Source organism: Pelobates fuscus, chromosome 6, assembly GCF_036172605.1.
Source record: "Pelobates fuscus isolate aPelFus1 chromosome 6, aPelFus1.pri, whole genome shotgun sequence".
Classification (NCBI taxonomy): Eukaryota; Metazoa; Chordata; class Amphibia; order Anura; family Pelobatidae; genus Pelobates; species Pelobates fuscus.
The window spans coordinates 136,124,097-136,146,628 of record NC_086322.1 but is presented as its reverse complement, the minus strand read 5'-3'; the positions used below and the strand labels follow the sequence as shown (position 1 = coordinate 136,146,628).

General features: G+C 40.3%; 1 protein-coding gene across 49 annotated transcripts in view; it reads left to right on the top strand.

Annotated features, from left to right (window-relative positions):
• ANK2 (ankyrin 2) overlaps nt 1-22,532 on the top strand; it is a 540,585-nt gene that overhangs the window by 439,708 nt on the left and 78,345 nt on the right. For 20 of the 49 annotated variants that reach the window (XM_063458296.1, XM_063458304.1, XM_063458317.1 and 17 more), the window contains 7 exons: nt 455-558; nt 3,357-3,392; nt 10,614-10,838; nt 13,157-13,255; nt 13,928-14,082; nt 14,274-14,485; nt 15,811-16,015. In XM_063458296.1, the coding sequence (XP_063314366.1) occupies nt 455-558; nt 3,357-3,392; nt 10,614-10,838; nt 13,157-13,255; nt 13,928-14,082; nt 14,274-14,485; nt 15,811-16,015 (1,036 nt within the window). The remainder of the gene's footprint in view (nt 1-454; nt 559-3,356; nt 3,393-10,613; nt 10,839-13,156; nt 13,256-13,927; nt 14,083-14,273; nt 14,486-15,810; nt 16,016-22,532) is intronic. The other 29 variants (XM_063458299.1, XM_063458291.1, XM_063458335.1 and 26 more) reach the window with 3 other exon arrangements.

The following is a 22,532-nucleotide window of genomic DNA, read 5'->3' as shown; positions in this document are numbered from 1 at the left end:
TGTAGACTGATAGATGGATGAGCAGATACATAGATTTGGCTAGTGGTCCCATAATTGGAGTCCAATTTTCAGAAAAGTAAGAAAATGTAAATCAAGTGACTGCCATCCCATAAGAAGTGAAATGTCAAAGTGAAAGCTCTGGTATTCTTCTATAAATAGTTTTGTTGTTAGCTTGACAGTGGATCTCGAAAGTAGTTCCACTTGCACTGTAAATCCCCGTATAGTGATAGTCAGTCTGTGAGCTAGCTTGGGCTTGCGTTTTGTTGTAATTATTAATAATTGAACAGTCCAGTCAATATCCGTGTACAGACAGGCACTTTAATATACATGTACATGGTTGATTACTTTTGTTAATTCTCCTCTCTTTTGTCGTGTCATTAATATAGACCATGTGCTGTTATATTGTTCAGGCATTTATAGTATGTGACATAATTCAGTCTTTGTGACCTTTCAGGTGACGTACTTAGCTAAGCAAGCAGATCAGAACACTTACCGTCTCAGCTGGGGGACAGACAATCTAGATAATGTTGCGCTTTCATCTAGTCCTATTCATTCTGGGTAAGTACAGGGGCACAAACTAAGTAATATATTGACCATTATTATATATGCTACCTTATCAAATAGATTTTAGAACTGACAGTGTCTCATCATGCAAGATGTATTTCATTGGGTTGTTTGGGTTGTTTTTGTGTATCATCTGCAACTGTTAAATACCAATGGGAACAGGAATCATGATGCATATTACAATCTTTGTATGAACATATATTTTGTGTGTGTTGTTACTCCTAAATGAGAGTAAGACTGCTATTTGTGTGAGGCATAGTGTAATAATAATGTGGTATAATTTAAAAAAAAAAATCCTCAAATGAACTTGTTTATTACATTCACCAGCTAGTTTAAATGTAAATGCATCTTTTGTTAGCAATGGGCCTTAAAGTACATTGAAGCTCTAAAACTGCCTTTGAGTCAAAAATTGGCCAGAGCAAAAAAGTTCATGTACATCCTTGTGAGCTATTTTTGGACACCTATGTTAATACACTACTGCCTTTGTTCCTTTTAGCTTATTAGGAGTGTGGACAAAAGATATTGTGACCATCTGTGTAGACATTTTGCAGTGCACTTCAAAATGGAGCATGTTGTAATTTGTAGGTGGAAGCGGTTCCATGATCCATTGCTTTGTCCTGAATATTCAAGTGTCTGATTTATTCACTAAATTTAGAATTGTGCAAATAGAAATCCAAATTGGAAAACTGAGTTGGAGAATTTCTCCAGATTAGTTTGTTTGTGTGTGTGTGTGTGTGTGTGTGTGCCTGCCAGCAATGCTAGTACTGTAACCTATGTGCAGATGCCACAGTAGTTGAGGAATGTTTCCATGTATGTTAGATACATTTGGAAGCATTTCATCGTTAATAGTGCAGAATGCCTACTGGAATTAAAAGAAAAGTATGCACATTGCTGATAGCATGATTCTTTCAACTTGTAATGGATACTGTTAAACACCAGCTATTATAAATTCAAATATTTATTTGCTGAAACTTTCTTCAAGCCCCAAGCATTAAATTACAGCAAATTAGGACTGAAATGATTCACTATAATGAACTAACAAGCACAAACATATGTACCGTTTTGGTAGCAATCCATATACAGCTGTACCTTAGGGGAAGATGTCTGAATGTTCCACCCTGGAAAAACATGATGGTAAAGATAGCATTAAAACAGCTCGGATGCTGTATGTTAACGGACTACACTGGTCACATGCCAATAAGAGAGAGAGTATACACATTTTCATTCTGACAGCATTTATACTTACCTGTATATGTGCAATTCTACTAGGAAACCGAATGACTCAGATTTTTGTGAATTTGTGCATTGTATCCAAAATGTGTTCCAGTGATACTGAATTATAGTCTTGTTCTCTAGCAGCATTTTTCATCTGTAAATGATGACCAACAACTTGAAAAATGTAGTTTAAAACAAGACATGCTGGAGAATGTTTACAGCTTGCCTATATTTTGCATTGTGATTGCCAACTAACTACACTAACTGTTTTGTGATTAAACTCCTAAGTATGAATACCAAAATAAACAAGTCATAGCTATAAACACACGGTCAATGAAAGCGACTAGTTACATCAGCAGAGCCTCTAAACTAGTACCATTTTAACTTTGTGGCCTCTACTGGTTGGTACTATATTAGGCAACATGCTTCTCTTTAACTACATGGGGACAATTACACTTCAGGTAGTTTTACAGGGTTTTACAAAAATATTGGATCTAAAGATGAAAACAAAAGTCTGCCTTTTATGTAACCTTCTATTTTGTTATTTCTTTAAACCAACTTTATTCAATCCCTCTGTATTCCTAATTTCATGTGTTAGTGTACTTCATCTAAAAACATATTCCAAGTATCTCTAACGGTTTTTACATAGATTAGCTTTTTTTTTTAATGTTACCCCAATCTTTGACCATCCATCTTATATTAATCAATAATTTTCTTTTTTTTGCTGAAAATGCTTCATTTCTCAACATTATTTAACCTTCAAATGACTTTTAATGTTTCTGTGATGTCTCATTTCTCTCTTCTCAAGATGTGCATACAATTATTAGTTTACTTACTGGGAACCTGCTTACTCTGCTGCCAATATAAGGCGGTTTCCAATTAGGAATAATGAAAAACCTGCGGGCTATCAAAAGAGACACATGATACATAACATTGTATTGAAGATTAATCTGTTCAGCATTAGCCAGTATACATTTTTAAAGTATACAGATCCATGTTTGTTTGTAGCTAATATTAAGCAATCTTCCTAGTAACACTATATAAAGGTACAAACGTTTCTACTGCATCTGTCTTTTCAGTATCTTGCTAGGCTAGGTAATTTGTCTCAACTTGATTTACATCCTTATTCCTGCCCAGTGATTTACGTCTATCAGTTAATGTAAGCTTATGTGTTTGGCAAAGTCAGAATGAGGCGGGAGAAGAATGAAAGTAGACTGGAAATACAAGTAATTGATTGTCCCTGCGGGAATTGCTGTAATTGCAACAATAAGTAATAATGCAAGATTCTGCAGGGCTAAATTATTATTACATAACAACGTGTAATAATATTACATATAGTATAATGTGTTGGGAGAATAAAACACAAAGTCTACTACTTTTCAAAATAAAGGACAGCAGAGTTAGCAGAAATACTTTTTAAATGCAGTGGATGTTATAGGTTTTCACGCTGAACTATTTTCTTCTTTCTTTTCTTTTTTTTATTCCTGGCTCTTACTATTTTACTGTATTTGTGACGTATCTTCTTCCTTGTTTTCCTTTCCTCTCTTCTCATTTCTAAATGATCTGTTCTGTTGCAGCCACCTATCTCCATGTCTTGACCGAGACAACAGCAGGTGAACTTGAGTTTTGTGTTGAATAAGTGATTAACTTGTTCCCACTTCCATAAAGGCAACTCACTTCAGGATGCTTTAATGTGTTCACTTCTATTCAAATGCTGACTATTTACAAAAATATAGATATAATACAATACAACTCAATAAAAACCAGTCACAGTATGATAAGCTATAAAGATAAAATTGGATTTACACACTCGCTAATGATTAGTATACATATTTCAAGCACACGACCCTGACACACTATACATGTAAAATGTATAGCTATATGTATGGATCATTTCATTTTTTTATTATTATTTTTAATACTTTATAAATACTTATTTAAGCCTTTCATACGATACTTAAAATTGAAAAGCGTAATTAGCTTTTTTTGTTTGTTTAGTATGTGTAGGGCGTTGTACGGTCTTCCGTGTAAAGGGAATACTTAACTGAGTATTTTATCACAATCTACTTGCTAAGATATTCCTTGATTTGCTCATTTGGGTGATCTGAATTGCAAATCTTTATTTTACATTATTACAGATAAAATTCATCTTCTATTCAAATAAGCACCAGCTAGAATTAAAGACAACTGTACAACTCTTCTCCCACTAAACATAACATTCATGTTAATTAATAATTATTGGACTTCTGTATTGCAACTAATGAATCAATTAAATGCCAAAGTACTTTATTTCCACTGATAAACTACATTTAACCCAATACATGTAGCACTATTATGGTTACCCTTTAAACTAATTAACACACAACATACCAGTAAAATAAGAAATGGTAAAAGCACTAAAAATACAAATTCAAAGAGAAAATACAAAAAAAAATCCATGCTATTTTTAAATGTAAATCATTTTTTACTCTAAAAACCAAAACAGAAAATTGAAATTATTGTCTGCAGCTTCACACTTTGTGCGATATCCTCAGCCTATAACATGCACCAAACAAATCAGTGAAAGAAATATACAAAACAAGTGCAGCGCAAACATTCAGTACTTGTATCCATCAGAACCAGTAATACCAGTAAAATAGTTAGCCCTACAAGCTGCTACTAACAGATAATACCCAGTAGATAGTCCAACACGTTGGCAAACTGTTTCTCCCGTGTTATTCTGCTATATTAGTATAGGGGATAAGCAGGAGAACTAGTTGGTGATACATCTGTACTGGTCTGAATTAAAAGTTATGACTCCTATGGCAACTACTCCACTTTTAGAACTTTGCCCCAGAGTTATTCCTCAAAGATAAACATCATGGTGTCCCTGAAATTATTACTTTCAGTACTTATGATACATTTTGATGTGGCTTTGACACTTGATGTTTACACGAATCTATGTAGAATAGATGTTAGCACTTTTATTTCAAGTTAAAAGATCTCAACCAACCTGTCTGTTGGTCGCAGTGGTCATATTGAGCTCACATCTAAGCCTCCTCTTATTAGGTTGGTTTGTGCCAACAAAGCTGGTTATGGATATTAAAATAATAAATAAATAAATGGACCGGCAATCAAATAGAGGAAGTTAGGTATATACTGGAATGAATTATTAAAAACTGGTGAACCTATTTAAAAAGAATGTATTGACACATCCTTGTGATGTTTTTTTAAAAGATATATTTTTATAGGCTTTTCCATAATGACCCACATGCCAGAACTCTTTTGATTGTTTGACATGAAAAGTTTAACCCCTTAAGGACACAACTTCTGGAATAAAAGGGAGCCATGACGGAATATTTCTGTCATATGTGCTTAAGGGGTTAATTATGTAATTGTATCATTCTTGACTTTGCATTGTGGCAACAAAACTGAATTAAATACCCCACATTAAAATTCTTACATAATTGCTTAAAAATTAACTCAATTAGAATAAGGAATCCAAAGGCCAAGTCTTTTAATGTGATGCCATTCCAAAAAACGTCTTTAGAAACATAAATGATCCATTTAAAAAAAACAAAACAAAAAAAACCCTACAAAACGTAAAGTTTATCTGTTGCTAAATAGATTTAACAAAATCTCTTACCTACAACAATAGCTACAATTACCTACATAGATATTGATTTGCTATCACTGACTGAGGTTTTATTACTGTGTTAAACATTAAAGCACCCTGATCGGTTTGAATATACCAATACTCATGCTTCCACCTGTTTGATTCCCTGGAATGCTAATCATAAACAAATTGTAATTTTTGATTTGGTATATTCAGTGAGTTTTATGTTGTTTTCCTCCCAAAATATAACCCCACTAAGTGGTTCTAATCCATCTGCAGCTGCTGGTAAATCATACATAGCTCCAATTTGTGTGCAGAATTGTCTACAATTCTGTTTCTGGATCGTTCTCGTTATAGTGTCTCTTAGTGGCGTTAAATTGGTTTTGGATTGTTTGTCTACTTGTAAAAAACTTGCAAAATAATCTGTAAAAAAAAAATATAATAAGCAGTTTGGTTCTTTGTTTACATTTGTTTACATTTTTCAATATTAGTTCATTCAAGCACCTCCCTCACAATGAAGTCATATGAGACGTTGTATATAACAGCAGATGCTATAATAAATACTAGACTTTATGAAAAACTATATATTTATTGGTAACAAACAAATATTTGGTCTCATTCTTTTTAGCAAGGTTTCAAAGAAATATATGTAAGCACATGAAATGTAAATGGCTCTTTTGAGTCTGACAGGACTGTCACAATTTTGGAGCGGAGTCCCATCCTTCCAAATTATTCCTCCATTTGTTTCACTTCTCTTAGACACTAAATTAAACTAAAGAAAACTTCTAATATGTGAACATGTGTAATGAAAAATGCAGTACATGCTTCAAGTTCAGCGCATGCACTTTCTAATGCATGGCAGCAGGTCTTGTTTTATTTGGGCCACCTAAGCAAAGAGCAAGGCTGCCCAAAAATTTTGATCCCCAGCTGTTTTGGAACTACACCTCCCATGGTGTTTTTTCCAGCCTTTAGAATTGCAAAGCATCATGGAATTTTGAGTTCTAAAACATTGGAGAATCTACTTGCTGTAGAGATAGGACACCCAATACACAAGTGTTGTGTATTGTGAGTTTATAACATTATTACATGTGTCAGAGATATGATCATTTTCAGCTACTTACCTGATTTGTGAAGTCAAAATTGATTTAAAATAAATACTTTAAACATATATTCATTAATAATATTTTACAGCAGTTTAATATCAAAAGTATGCAAGTGTCTCATTATGATAAACCAAATAGAATGAATCCACTAAAGAGTTAGACAAACTGTATAATGATAAATTTATAACATTTTACCAAAATAGGATGTGAAACATTAACTAATTAGTGCCTTTGTTTTAAGTGTTTTGTATCTTCCTTTGAATCATCAACATGATTCTGTATACTCTGAATATTAGTGATAACATGAAGAAATACTAATATTCATGGTAAATCATTGATCTTCAGTGATTTTTGTAATAATATCTATGTGCATGTTCCAAAAACGTGCACCATATGAATGTATTTTGTTATGCATGTCAGTCCTTCCTATGGGAAATTATATAATACCTGATATATTTTCCATCTGTTATCCATTGACTTGTAGATGCTCTTTATCCAATCAACAGCATGTGGAATGAATTATAGCTTGTGTTCGCTAATGAATGTTTTGTTTGTATGCATTTTCCCCCTATTTTTCTAAGTATTGTTTTTGATATACAAACCAATTGGCTTTAAAGGGTTATGTAACTACTTTATTCCTTTACTTCTGATTAAAAATACCAATGGATTCAATTAGGCTTTGTAAAATATAACTAATTTATTCACATATATTTTATTGGCCTGTATGTACTCTTCATATTCTTAAGTATTAAAATAAAAATGCACTATTTTATGGCACACTATAGCGTCAGGAATACAAACCTGTATTCTTAATGCTATAGTGCCCTATTTGCAGATTTATTTTAGCCCCTCCACCTCCCATGACATCATGCGACTGCAGCGTCATCCACATTGGACACTGATGCGCATGCATAGGAAACTATTGAATTCAGTGCACTGTTATGAGACTGTTCTGGTCAGTGCAGTGGAAGCACCTCTTCTTGGCTGTCAGAAAGACAGGCTCTAGAGGTGGATTTAATCCTCTAGTGGAAACATTGATGCTTCTAAGAAACTGCAATGTTTTAAATTGCAGAGTTAGAACTAAAGGACCACTGCACACAGAGCATTTAATTGAGATGTAGTGGCCTGGGTCTTTTAAATTCACCCGACAGGTGTAACCAGATTTTACTGTATTTATTTTCTGTGTTAATTAATCTCCCTCTGATAAGCCACTCTGTTAGATTGGAATCAGATTTTTCTTTACATTCCAGATGCATTGCTTAATGTCTGATTAATCCTTTAAGTAAAATAACCTAGGTTTTGTGTTGTATGTTCTAAATTGTGGGGTCATTTCTATTGGTGGGCTTTTAAACTGTGCCATAGGATATAGAGACACAGCACAGTTTGTAAACTAATACACTTACCCCATACTGGTACACAGGGTCGGATTAAGAGTCCATTGGGCCTGGTGCTGACAATTATGATGGGCCTAATTACAGAATCTTATCGACAAAAAACACTAAAACAGTTATACCTCCCAGGTGTCATGTATCTGGTGGAGGTGGTGCTGGAGGGAAACTCACAGGATATAGTTATCAGAAAACACATTAGCCTATGCTAATCTCTTGCTTTCATCTTTCAAGTAAATCCATACCCCCTAACAGCAGGTCCGGTGAAGCAGGATTTCAGTGAGCAGGCTAAAAGGGTGGGCCACTGATGTGAATCACGTTACCAGAACCACACGAAGGGACAAACATGCCCAAAAAGGGTGTGTGTCTGCAAGAAGAATTAAATGGTCAGCCTGGCATGAATGCACGTCAGGCTGCCTACCAGTCATGCATGCAGGCCAACAAAGGTCCATTCCTCTCCTAACCTTCTTACTAGCAGCAGGGCCAGATTAAGAGCCCAGTGGGCCTGGTGCTGACAATTATGATGGGCCTATTTACAGAATCTTATCGACCAAAAACACGAAAACAATCATACCTCCCAAGCATCATGTATCTGATGGAGATGGTGGTGGAGGGAAACTCAAAGGATGCAGCTATACGAAAACACATACACTATGCTAATCTCTCTCTAATTTATGCTTTCATCTCTCAAGTAAATCCATATCCCCTAATAGCAGTGTCCAGTGAAGTCAATGTGGAAGGGTAAAAGTCAATGTGCAGGGTAAAAGAGTGTGCCACTAGCGCAAATCACGTGACCAGACCTGCCAAAAGGGGTGAACATGCCCAAAAAGGGGGCATGTTTGTCCAAAGTATTGGAAGGCCAGCCTGGCATGAATGCATGCCAGACTGCCGGCCAATCATGCAGGCTGTCCAACTAAGGGCATACTATGCAGGTATTACCCTGAGCTTGACATACATGCATCAAACATGCATCAAATGATGCGCCTACTCCATGCTTTCTAAGGACTGTCTCCTAGCACTCATGTCCACTTGTCTCCTTATCATCTTACTAGCAGGCAGAAGTTCCTGGTATATAGTCTGAGACAGAGAAAAGGTGTATGTAGTGAGTGTAGAAGAAAGGGGACATGCCACAGTGTTAGAGAGACCAAAGTCTGCATTATCTAAACTAATTTTATTGTCAGCCAATCCACACAGGTTTTGTTCTCATGCATCCCTCTTAAGCTTCCAAACTTAAAGGGACACTATAGTCACCAGAACAACTACAGCTTATTGTATTTGTTCTGGTAAGTAGAATCATTCCCTCCAGGCTTTTTGCAGTAAACACTGTCTTTTCAGAGAAAATAACTCTGATGGCCACTCCTTAGATGGCTGCTAGAGGTGCCTCCTGGGTGCAGTACTGCCATTCAGTGTCTTCACCCTCTGCATGCAGACACTGAACTTTTCTCATAAAGATGCATTGAATCAATGTATCTTCATCAGGAGATGCTGATTGGCCAGGGCTATGTTTGACTTGTGCTGGCTCTGCCCCTGATCTGCCTAGTTGACAGTCTCAGCCAATCCTATGGGGAAGCATTGTAATTTGCGCAGACCAACACTTCTGATGATGTCAGCAGACAGAGTCAGTCCAGAAGCAGACAGGGACATAGCCAGCAGCTGCAGACTTGAATACAATTAAGAGTTTACTAAATTTAGGGAGGCAGAGTAATTTCCGTTTATACTGAGAAAAATATTATAATGTATAACTGCAATACTGGCACTGGCCAGGCAGCCTCAAATACCAGCTGTGCCAGTAAAATACCAGTCAGGTGGCAAACCTAAGAGTTAGTGTGTAAAAAAAAAAAAAAAATTAAAAATATATTTTTTTTTTTTAAATGGGCCTATTCCATGGGCCTGGGCCTGGAGCTGCAGCTCCATCAGCCCCTATGTTAATCCGGCCCTGCTGGTACATTAACTCCCTTTGCATTGCTGCCTAAATGACCAGGGTCCTTAAAGGGATCCTATAGTGCCAGGAAAACAAACCCGTTTTCTTGGCACTATAGGTTCTTGGAGTGCCCCCCTCCCTTGGCGCTGAAGGGCTTAAAACCCCTTCAGCCACTTACCTTAATACAGTGCCGGCGGGAACCAGGCGCTGGAGACCTCTCCTCCCCGCTGACGTCAGCTCCCGAATGGGGCCGAATGCTCATGCGCAGCCAGAGGCGCGCACACATTCAAACCCGCCCATAGGAAAGCATTACTATGGGGATCTTATCTGACGCAGAAGCGGCCTCTAGTGGCTGTCACTGAGACAGCCACTAGAGGCTGAATTAACCCAGCAGTGTAAACATAGCAGTTTCTCTGAAACTGCTATGTTTTCAGCTGCAGGGTTAAAACCAGGGGGCTCTGGCACCCAGACCACTTCATTGAGCTGAAGTGGTCTGGGTGCCTATAGTGGTCCTTTAAGGGATCCAATTCTATAATAAAGTTTGGCTTTATTGCAAATGATCTAAACACCCAAATATGTTTGATTTAACTGGTTACAGTTCTTCAAATATTCATTCTCAGAAGACAGCTGTTGTAGCTTTATTCCATATATTCTGGTTTCACTGATGACATATAAAATATATATATACTTTGTTTTCACCCAAGGTATGAAGCAGTGTGGGAAAGAGAAAATAATTATATTCAAGTGAATTGCTGATTTAGCTGATCCTGCATGTCATATGTTACATTGCATTGATATTTATGTATCTTATTGCACTTTCTTCCCAGTTTCCTTGTTAGTTTCATGGTGGATGCTCGTGGAGGGGCCATGAAGGGATGCCGGCACAATGGACTAAGAATAATTATTCCACCCCGGAAATGCACTGCCCCAACACGAGTAACATGTCGTTTGGTCAAGCGCCATCGGTTGGCCACAATGCCTCCAATGGTGGAAGGAGAAGGTCTGGCTAGTCGTCTCATTGAAGTTGGTCCTTCTGGTGCTCAGTTTCTTGGGTAGGACATTTTCCTTTCTTCATGTCACTCTAGTATAACAATTATAAGCAGAGCACAGAACACTGATCAACATACACAATATTCATGAGAACCCAACTCTATATGAATGTACTTTTTATGCATGCAGATTTTGCTTATTAATAGAGGATTCACTGAGCAGGTTTAAGCAGCAAACATGGGTACAACTGAGCTAACTCTCCTTTCACAATTTGTGCACCAGATGATAGGACATGAAGAAAGAAGGGAATTCATAATCTTAATCAACAGAGCAGCCTTATTTATTCAACATAAAGGTATTATTGGTCAAAGCCCAAGAATGTGAGAAACAGAAGGACAGAGGCAGAGCTAAACAGTTCCCTAACGGAAAGCCAGGACCAGGGACTTCCCTTTTACAGGAACACTATTGTGTTAGAAATGCAAACCTGCATTCCTAACACCTTTTTTTTCAGCACTGAGACAACCTTCGCACTGCTGCCTGATCTGCATCATGTGATGTCATAGAATCATCTCTTCCATGGTCCAATCTGGTGCTCGTCAAAGGAGTGAATTGGGGATGACGTGGCGGTGCACATCCAGTCAAATGCTTTTAACAGGAAAGCATCCAATTCTTTGTTGTTCAGAGGAAGACAGACTTTAGAGGCGTGTTTAACCCTGCAATATGAACATTGCAGTTTCTCCAAAACTACTGTGGTTTACATTGTAGAGTTAAAACATTGAGATGAAGTGCTCCAGTTGCATTTAGTGGTCTTTTAAAAGCAGATAGTGAAAGCAATATAGCAATATTTAATGAACAGGGCAGAAGTCACATCTTATAATGACAAGTTAGAGATAAGGCAGAATTTACAGACAGTAAAAACAGAAAGTACTGATAATAAAGACAGAAATGGATGTAAAGAAAATCCAAATGCAGTTTCCAAAAGAAACAAAAGTATCTTCTCAATATTTATAATATACAAACACGTGGTTCTAAGAAGATCCCATCAGGTTTTTGAGCTCTTAGCAAATCGGTTTTGGAGATGTTCGTTCATCATACTGACAATATGGATATATAACATAATAGTTCTATTGATCATTTTAGACCTACAAAAGGAAAGAGGAAAGACCAGGTGTAACATATTGCCTCACTCTGAGCAAAGGGCACACAGCCACCACCCAATAGATATTTTGCAATATGTCTGAGTTTGGAGGAGACAGTAAGCAGTAAATGCTGTACGCAATGAGAATACGTATTTATGATTTCCTTCAAAGCACAAGGCTGAGGCATTATCTAAAGACACAATAAGAGTTGTACATGGACAACGTATTACTGAACGAAATATTCCACAATCTGTTAAAGGGACACAGTAGGTACCCAGACCACTTCAGCTGTGTCCCTTTTACACCTAGTGCTGCAATGCAAAACATTAGCATTAGACCCCGCTTGTCGCGGGATGGAGGAGGCGGCGGAGATTAGACCTAGCGCTGAGGGACATCGGCGCTGGGATAAGGTAAGTAAATAAAGGGATTGTAACCCTTTATTTACCGGGTAGGAGAGGGAGCAGGGGAGGGGGTAGGCAGAGGGATCGGTTGTGCCAGGAATACAATTTTGTATTCCTGGCACTACAGTATCCCTTTAAGAGCTAGAATAACAGGATTGCCAACATTGTGAAATCCATTGAGTTGAAATTGCTTTGATCGAAGAAGGTGCATCAGTATGGGAGTGCTGACCAACTAACTGTTTTGGTGGTACACACTTGAAGCAAGAGTGTCAAAGTCCTTACACAGTTTTAACAGTAGCGTTACCTAATATGTGTAATACATCTGCTGCTTTTTTTTAGCATGTTGGTTTTTATTTCTTTTTTGTGAACTTTCTAGGTTTTATTTTACAGTACTGGGGTGAAACATTTTCCAATTGCATATTTGTTTACAAATACTATGAATGTTGTCAATTAATTAGGTTATTTGGCAATGTGAGAAGAAAAAATAACATTTTTTTTTAACATTGCTTTTTTCTCTTTTTTCTACAATTTTTTTACTCTTAGCTTTAACCTTTTCTGTTACTTTACTATACTTTGCTTATATTAAGAATTTCAGATTGGTGCCTAGACTCGATACTTGCAACTAAACTCGGGGTCAAAAGATCTATCTGGAAACCTATCCTCCCATCTCCCACTGTAACCTATGTGTGCCATGTTACTTGCTTTATAAGTATTTTATTTTGATAAAGTCCTGTAGATACCTTTTATAAATTGACTCCCAAAATCTGATCATCTCTAACACTAAGCTAAAATTACTTTTACCTATGTTCTTTCTTCCACTGCTGCTTTGGATGTATTCAGTAAACTTCACCTTCCTACGGCTCCTCCCCCTCTAAATGAGGGAGAAAGCTTGGTCAGCCGAATCCTTCAACTGGGACCTCCTGGGACAAAATTCCTTGGGTAGGAGAGACTTAAGATCAAGTTGATGGATGCCGGCTTCCCCATTTGTCCCCATGTTCTTCACTATTTATTTTTTTGTTTGTCAGCGACTGTTCCCATGATCTTGTCTTTGTGATTTATTTTGAATCTTTTGATAGTGGATGTAGTCTGATGAAATAGTTTAATCTTTGTGATTTATTTCTTTATTTTTGTTTTAGTGGTACAGTTTGTCTGTTTTTCTGCCTCTTTGTATTGTTCAGTGGTGTTACTTTTTGCCTGAGCATGTTAACTTTTTTTGGTCTATTTTGTGCTGCAATTTGACTTTGGTCAAGTCTGTGACGGAGCAACCTGGATCTTAAGTCATAATTAATGTCCAAGTCAAGAGTTGGAAAGTGTTGTTCCTTACTACTATACATATTACATTGCTTTCTGTCAATAATTGAAGAGCCCATGTTCTGATCATTTTCTAATTCATACAGGGTTATAGAACCTAAACCTGTACTCTTTGCTTTCCCCTAAATATACAGCTATCCCCTAAACATAGTCTCATTTTCAATTTTCATCAGCAGTGAATCTGTCTGCCTAAGATCTCTTGTGCATCCTTGGAATTTATTAATGGACTCCAGGTTACTTTGCCCCAGCATTAAATTACATGTTTTCCTAATTCCTTAATGTGACACATTGCTACTTTAGACCCGTCATTGTGGAGATTCCTCATTTTGCGGCTCTGAGGGGAAAAGAACGGGAACTTGTTATCCTGCGTAGCGAAACTGGTGACAACTGGAAGGAACACTTTTGTGAATTCACCGAGGATGAACTAAATGAAATACTGAACGGAATGGATGAAGGTTTAGTATTTTGATGTTTAAAAGCCATTTTAATGTATTTGATAGAATTCTGAGATTTGCTAAATAAATGTCTCCCGACCAGTCTGTTATATAAAAAAAACAAAAAAAAAAATTCTTGACAAAGTAAATTGTGTGTGTGTGTATATATAGAATAATATAACATTTACATTAAATGCTGTATTTTCCAATAGTCCTGGACTCTCCTGAGGAACTGGAAAAGAAACGAATTTGTCGTATTATCACTCGAGACTTTCCACAATATTTTGCTGTGGTGTCCCGCGTTAAACAGGACAATAACCTTATTGGACCTGAGGGTGGTATTTTGAGCAGTACTGTTGTCCCCCAAGTCCAAGCAGTGTTCCCAGAAGGTGCCCTTACTAAGAGGATACGTGTTGGCCTTCAGGTATGCCCTTGATTGTAGATGTAATTCATAGTTTGTTTATTTATTTCGTTGTTTGAAATGCACCTGATGTGCAACAAGTTCATCCTTACATTGAGATAAGTAAATTTCTATTTAATGTAATTTAATAGAAATGCATTTTCTATTAAATTAATTGTGTAACAGCCTACATAGTCGACTTTAGGGGATATCAAATACAACATGTGGAGAGGTCTGGAGGATGTATTTGAGTTACATTCACTGCAAAGGTTATCCTAAAACTACCAAATGCAATATTCAATCATGTACGTGTAAGCATATATTTTAATCTTTATAGTTCTGTTTTAAAGATCTGCAATGCTAAGACCAACAGTGTTGATATTAACCATCACCTTGATTTAATATTTTTTAATAAGCTTTTCAAATGATTTTATATATTTGGATAAACTTCTTATATGATTTATTCGCAAAAATTATTTAATGGTGACTTCTGTAGATAAATAATATTATATTTGAAAAGCATATCCACAATATTTAAATCAAGGCCTATGTAAGGTATAAAATATGTATCTCTATTAAAATTACATGTCATTTTCCAATAATGATTTAAGCAGTTCCATAGTGTATAGCATATATAACAATGCCTGTTCCTGAACTTGATTGTGAATGGAGCATATAAACTACAGGTGGTACAGACTACAGTTCTAATTGTGGGGTCCTATCCCGACGTCCTGTTTTAATTCACTCCTGTCCCACATCTGGGGACACCAGGGCGCTGTCCATCATTAGATGCGCTCTCAGTATAAAGCGGGCACTAGGACCTTGCAGCGAGCACTTCAGCAGCGCTCTCTGCATGGTGTTAAAGGCAGGGGGCCAGCAAATCAGCTGTAATAGCCTTTTCTGGGTTGGTCTGCCCCTTATTGATCTTCTTTCAAAATATTATAGTTGTTGGTCGTAAGAACCCATGCAAAAATATTCTATTACATACCATGACACACACCTGGTTCACTGTCTATAGGTTTTACTTAAGAAGCAGAATGTTGCAAATGACTTGGCTTTGATGGAATTTGTTTTACACTCTTTCCATCTTTGCCACACTTTACAGTATAGTGAATAGACTGTAAACGTACCATACTAAAAGCTTAAAAAAAATTATAAGCAGGCATAATTTTTGGCACTTTCAGTTGCTAGATTGCTACACCGAGGTAGTAGAACAATCTAGGACAGCCTTAATCCATTGAGTTGCTAGTTCTATAAAATTACACCTAGGTGCCATGAATATCTAGTGGTTTACTGTGGAGACTTCTCCTTAACTTGATGACAATTCTTTTTCTGTCCTATGGATAAAGGCTCAGCCAATGCATAGCGAACTGGTAAAGAAGATATTGGGCAACAAAGCCTCTTTCAGCCCTATTGTAACTTTGGAGCCTAGAAGACGGAAATTCCATAAGCCAATAACCATGACCATACCTGTCCCAAAAGCCTCCTCTGAGGCAATGCTGAACGGATATGCTGGTGAAACCCCCACATTAAGACTTCTATGCAGTATAACTGGTAGGTTGATAACAGCAGACACACGTTTCTAAAGTGTATCATCTAAATGTTTCACATTACTGTTTTACTAAGCCTTTATCTTATATTTATTTTCTTCCTGATGATATAACTAGAACAAATGTTTTTTTTAACAAATAATATCATTTAGCCAGCATAGGGCTATATATATATATTTTTTTATCAATAGGCCAACTTATTTATGTTTTCTGTGTACAATTATTAGTTGTATAAAGACTTGTTTCCAACTGTAATTCATCATTAAAATCTGCACTTTGGCCTGACAAGGAAACCGTAAATAATGAGTTTGCCAAAGGAAATGATAGTTAGTTGCAGTAGAAAATACTTTATTCAACCATAAAATCTGGACTGTACTAGCAAGAAACGAGATTACTGACACATTATGTACCGAACTTGTCTTTATTTATAGCCATCTCTCCCAACAATCTGCACATTCATAGTTGTCAGGATCCCACGGGCGGCTGCGAGGGGAGGCTGCAGTCCGCTCGCGGCACTCACCCTCCAGCCGTCCGCGGTCCCCTTCCTGCCATGTGTTCGGCGGGCGGCATCCTCCCAGCCACGCGTGCCGCACGCGTCTTCTTCCGGGTCCCCCGGCGGCAGCATGCATGACGCTGCACGCTGGGAGACCGCCCAATTTGTTACACGCCGGGGTCAGTCACCTGACCCGGCGTTAAAGGCACAGTGCCTCAATCACAGTGGGAGGTTTAGATATCCCCCACGTGTGATTGTTAATTCTGATTGGAAATTAGCCAATCAGAATTAACCTTCTGGTTTAAATACTTACCTTTCCTGTTCCTCCCTTCCCTGTTGTGGTCTTTGCTTTATAGTATTGATTCTGAACGTGTGCTTTCTGGTTACGTACTCTCTGGCTTGTTATACTGACTTTGTGACTTTCTCCTACCCTTTGACCTCGGCTTGTTTCTCGTTATTCTGTTTTCTGGTTCCCCTTACTCGGCTTGTCTCCTGACTATTCTGTGTGTGCTCAACCCGGCCACTCTAAGGACCGGTACTGCACACTTTCTGTGTGTGTCTGTGTGTGTGTTAGCGGTATGGGTTCCCCGAATCGTGACATTACAACAGGGCCATAATGGAACCTGCTGACATACCACAGCTCCTAGTTAATCAGGAGGCTAGAATGGATGGCTTGGACCACCGTATGGATCAGTTTGCTCATCTTTGCAAACCATACTGGCTCGTACTGCACACTTGCAGCCTGCCGTTCAGGAGGCTGCTGCTGCTGTGCCCGAGCCCATTCCCACTCCGGTACCCGTTCCTGCTCATGTAGTGCATATGACGCCGCCACAGCGCTACAGCGGTGACCCAGCATTGTGTCGTGGTTTCCTCAACCAAATCGACATCCATTTGGTGATGAATCCACGTTCCTATCCCACTGACAGATCTAAAATAGCCTTTTTGATAAACCACTTGTCAGGGAGAGCTTTAGCATGGGCTAATCCCATGTGGGAGAATGCTTCCCCAATGTCCTTTGCAGACTTTTTGACCGCTTTCAAACGCACATTTGATCAACCCGGTAGGGTTGCTTCTGCTGGCAAAGCTCTGCTTAGGGTAAGACAGGGTAATAGATCTGTAGCGGATTACACTATCGAATTCCGCACTCTAGCAGCTGAAGTGGTTTGGAACAATGACGCCCTCGTAACAGCCTTTCAGGAGGGTTTGGCCGCTTACATACTGGATGAAATAGCATCCAGGGAATTGCCTGTTCTTTTGGATGATGTTATAGACTATGTGATCCTTATTGATAACCGTATTAGAGAGAGGCGTAGTCAAAGACGGCTGGATACACGGGTGTTACCTGCTCTACCCAGTACTGCATTACTAGCATTACCCGCTCCTAGGCCACCATCCCCTGAACCCATGCAATTAGGTGCTACGGGGTTAACTGAGGCTGAAAGAGCGTACCGTAGAAGGGAGGGGTTATGCCTTTATTGTGGAAAGAGGGGGCACCACTGTAATGCCTGCCCTAAGGTACAGGGAAACTACAGCACCTAAGGCCTCGGGTGTTATGACTTTGTCCCCTCATGTGTCCATCTCCAGACCGTTTATTACAGTTTCTCTTTTGGTAAAAAAAACCCACCATAACAACTAAAGCCTTGATCGATTCAGGTGCGGCAGACAACCTTATGGATGAGAACTTTGCCAAAACCGCAGCCTTGACTTTGATCCAAAAGGCCACACCCTTGGCCGTTGAGGCCATAGATGGTAGACCGCTTGAGAAACCTCTGGTAACCCATGAAACCCAAGAAATCATTATGTCTGTGGGTGCTTTGCACAAGGAAAGGTTAACCTTCCAAATAATTGACTCCCCTACTGCTTCCATCGTTCTGGGTTTTCCCTGGTTAGTGAAACACAACCCGGTACTTGACTGGGGTTGTTTAGATATACTCTCCTGGGGGGAATCTTGTCAACGAGACTGTATGGCTCATGTACGTCCTGTTTGTTCACTCAATGTGCCCACGGCTAAACCACTTTCTGTTTCTGTCCCTTCTGTGTATGCAGACCTTGCATTGGTTTTTGAAAAAAGGGAGGCAGATAAACTACCCCCACATCGGGAGTATGACTGTGCCATAAACCTGTTACCGGGTACTATGCCTCCTAGGGGTAAGGTCTACCCTCTTTCTGAGAAAGAAAACCAGATCATGGAGGAGTACATACGGGAATCCTTAAGTAAAGGTTTTATTAGAAGGTCCTCTTCTCCTGCTGGTGCTGGTTTCTTTTTTGTGGCAAAGAAGGAGGGCTACTTGAGGCCATGTATAGACTACAGGGGTCTGAACAACATAACGATTAAAAACGCCTACCCTATCCCCCTCATCACTGAGTTGTTTGATCGTGTGAAAGGTTCTAAGTTCTTCACCAAATTAGACCTCAGGGGGGCTTATAATAACCTTGTCCGTATAAAGGAGAATGACGAGTGGAGAACAGCGTTTAATACGCGCAGTGGGCATTACGAATATCTGGTCATGCCTTTTGGACTGTGTAATGCACCTGCTGTGTTTCAGGACCTCATAAACGATGTCCTTAGGGATCTTTTGCATGTCTGTGCCGTGGTGTACCTTGACGACATACTTGTGTATTCCCCTGATTTGAAGTCACACCATAATCATGTTAGGATGGTGCTCAAGAAATTATTACAGAACGGACTCTACTGTAAGTTAGAAAAATGTTTGTTCGATCAAACCTCGGTGCAATTCCTTGGTTATATAATTACTGAACAGGGTTTCAGTATGGATCCTGCTAAATTGGAAGCCATACTGTCCTGGCCACTTCGCCAAGGACTTAAGGCTATCCAGCGTTTTATAGGATTTGCCAACTATTATAGGAAATTTATAAAGAACTTTTCACCCCTTATCTCTCCTATAACGAAGCTGACTAAAAAAGGTCTACACCCCAGGGTTTGGACTCCAGAAGCCCTTAAGGCCTTCGAAACTCTCAAGAAGGCATTTGCCTCTGCTCCAGTACTGCACCACCCTAATCCTTCTCTTCCCTTTGTTATGGAAGTAGACGCTTCTGAATCAGGTGTGGGAGCAGTACTGTCACAGAGGTTATCGCATGACGAACCCCTCTATCCCTGTTGTTTCTTTTCAAAAAGGTTGTCCGATCCAGAAAAGAATTACGATGTTGGGAACAGGGAACTATTAGCTATTGTGTTAGCTTTTAAGGAATGGAGGTACTTATTAGAGGGTTCTAGACACAAAATCATGGTTATTACTGATCATAAAAACCTCTCCTATATAGCTGACGCTAGAAGGTTATCTGCCCGGCAGGCTAGATGGTCTCTATTTCTTTCTCGTTTTCAATACGTTATTACCTATAGACCTGGTTGCCGTAATGCCAAAGCTGACGCCATCTCCCGACAGCATGAACCTTTAGAATTTGTTAACCTGACTCCTGTACCTATTGTTCCTGCGTCTCAGATAATAGCTGCTACCCGTTTGGTTGTTTCATCTTCTTTTCTTGATAGTATTAAGACATACCAAACCCAAGCACCCCCTGAGACGCCGGCTGGTAAACTATATGTTAAAACAAAGGACAGAAAAAAGCTGTTAACTTTATTTCACACCGCCAAAACTGCTGGTCATCCGGGGGTAACCAAAACCTATAAGGGCCTCCTTCAACAGTTCTGGTGGCCTTCGCTTAAGCAGGACGTAGTAGATTTTGTACAGGCTTGTCGGGTCTGTACGCAGTGTAAGTCCCCTAATGTGAGACCCCAGGGTCTACTCTTGCCTCTGTCTATACCAAAGAAACCATGGACCCACTTATCCATGGATTTCATTGTAGACCTTCCTCTTTCTGATGGTCAGACGGTGATTTTGACTGTGACGGATAGGTTCTCTAAAATGGCGCACTTCATTCCGCTTAGAAAGCTTCCTTCTGCGGTTCAGTTGGCTCAGGTGTTTGCCAAAGAAGTGTTCCGCTTGCATGGGGTTCCTCAGGATATCGTGTCTGACAGGGGTCCTCAATTTGTCTCTCGGTTTTGGAGGGGCTTTTGTGCTGAGATGGGGGTCTCCTTGTCGTTCACTTCCTCCTATCACCCGCAATCTAATGGTGCAGCCGAACGTGCTAACCAGTCTGTGGAATTGTATTTGCGCTGCTTCACTAATGCGCACCAGGATGACTGGTCTCACCTCCTTCCGTGGGCTGAGTTTGCCAGGAATACGGTGTCTCACTCGTCTACTGGCTTAAGTCCTTTTGAGGTTGCTTATGGGTTTCGGCCTTCTGTCCTTCCCGGTGCGTTCTCCGACAAGGGAATGCCCGCCTTGGACCAGCACCTCGCCTCTTTGCGGAAGATGTGGGATCAGGTCCATGTTGCGCTGTCTCGTTCAGCAGCTGCTCAGAAGAGGTTTGCTGATCGCCGTAGGGTTGCGGCCCCTTCTTATATTCCGGGTGATAGGGTATGGTTGTCCTCCAGGAACCTCCGTCTCAAGGTTCCCTCGATGAAATTTGCTCCCAGATTTCTGGGTCCCTACAAGGTGTTGCGTAGGGTTAACCCCGTTTCCTACTCTCTTGACCTGCCTCCTTCCATGCGTATTCCGAACACGTTTCACGTCTCTCTTTTGAAACCCTTGCTGTGTAACCGGTTCTCTCGTCCCCTCGGGCGGCCCGTTTCCCCTTGCGCGGTCTCCAGTGACGTGTACGAGGTGGCTGCCCTTCTCGACTCTCGTGTTTCTAGGGGTCGGTTACAGTATCTGGTGGATTGGAAGGGGTACGGCCCTGAGGAGCGGTGTTGGGTTTCGAGCTCTGATTTGCACGCTCCCTCTTTGGTCCGCTCCTTTCATGCCCGGTTTCCTTTGAAGCCTTCTGCTTCCCGCCCTCCGGCGGTCTTCGAGGGGGGGGTAATGTCAGGATCCCGCGGGCGGCTGCGAGGGGAGGCTGCAGTCCGCTCGCGGCACTCACCCTCCAGCCGTCCGCGGTCCCCTTCCTGCCATGTGTTCGGCGGGCGGCATCCTCCCAGCCACGGGTGCCGCCCGCGTCTTCTTCCGGGTCCCCCAGCGGCAGCATGCATGACGCTGCACGCTGGGAGACCGCCCAATTTGTTACACGCCGGGGTCAGTCACCTGACCCGGCGTTAAAGGCACAGTGCCTCAATCACAGTGGGAGGTTTAGATATCTCCCACGTGTGATTGTTAATTCTGATTGGAAATTAGCAAATCAGAAGTAACCTTCTGATTTAAATACTTACCTTTCCTGTTCCTCCCTGCCCTGTTGTGGTCTTTGCTTTATAGTATTGATTCTGAACGTGTGCTTTCTGGTTACGTACTCTCTGGCTTGTTATACTGACTTTGTGACTTTCTCCTACCCTTTGACCTCGGCTTGTTTCTCGTTATTCTGTTTTCTGGTTCCCCTTACTCGGCTTGTCTCCTGACTATTCTGTGTGTGCTCAACCCGGCCACTCTAAGGACTGGTACTGCACACTTTCTGTGTGTGTGTCTGTGTGTGTGTTAGCGTGTTGGGTTCTCCGAATCGTGACAATAGTACCTCGCATGCAGGGCCGGCCTTGCATGCGAGGTACTTTTGCAGCGGGGGCGGAGCTTACCATGCGGCGGGGGCGGAGCTAAAAGCGCCGGAAAACTGCTGCAGGGGAAGCAGGAAGGAGTCCCTGCTTCCCCACCAAACAGTCACCAGGAGCTGCACTGCCTCCACCATGAACTCCACAGGTAACTGTGGGATTGTCAGGTGAGTGTGACTCCCTGCCTGTGTTTATTACTGTCTGTGTGTGTATGACTGTCTGCCTCTGTGTGTCTGTGTGTATGACTGTCTGCCTGTGTGTGTGTGTATGACTGTCTGCCTCTGTGTGTGTCTGTGTGTATGACTGTCTGCCTGTGTGTGTGTCTGTGTGTATGACTGTGTGTGTCTGTGTGTATGACTGTCTGCCTGTGTGTGTGTGTATGACTGTCTGCCTGTGTGTGTCTGTGTGTATGACTGTCTGCCTCTGTGTGTGTGTGTGTATGACTGTCTGCCTCTGTGTGTGTGTGTGTATGAC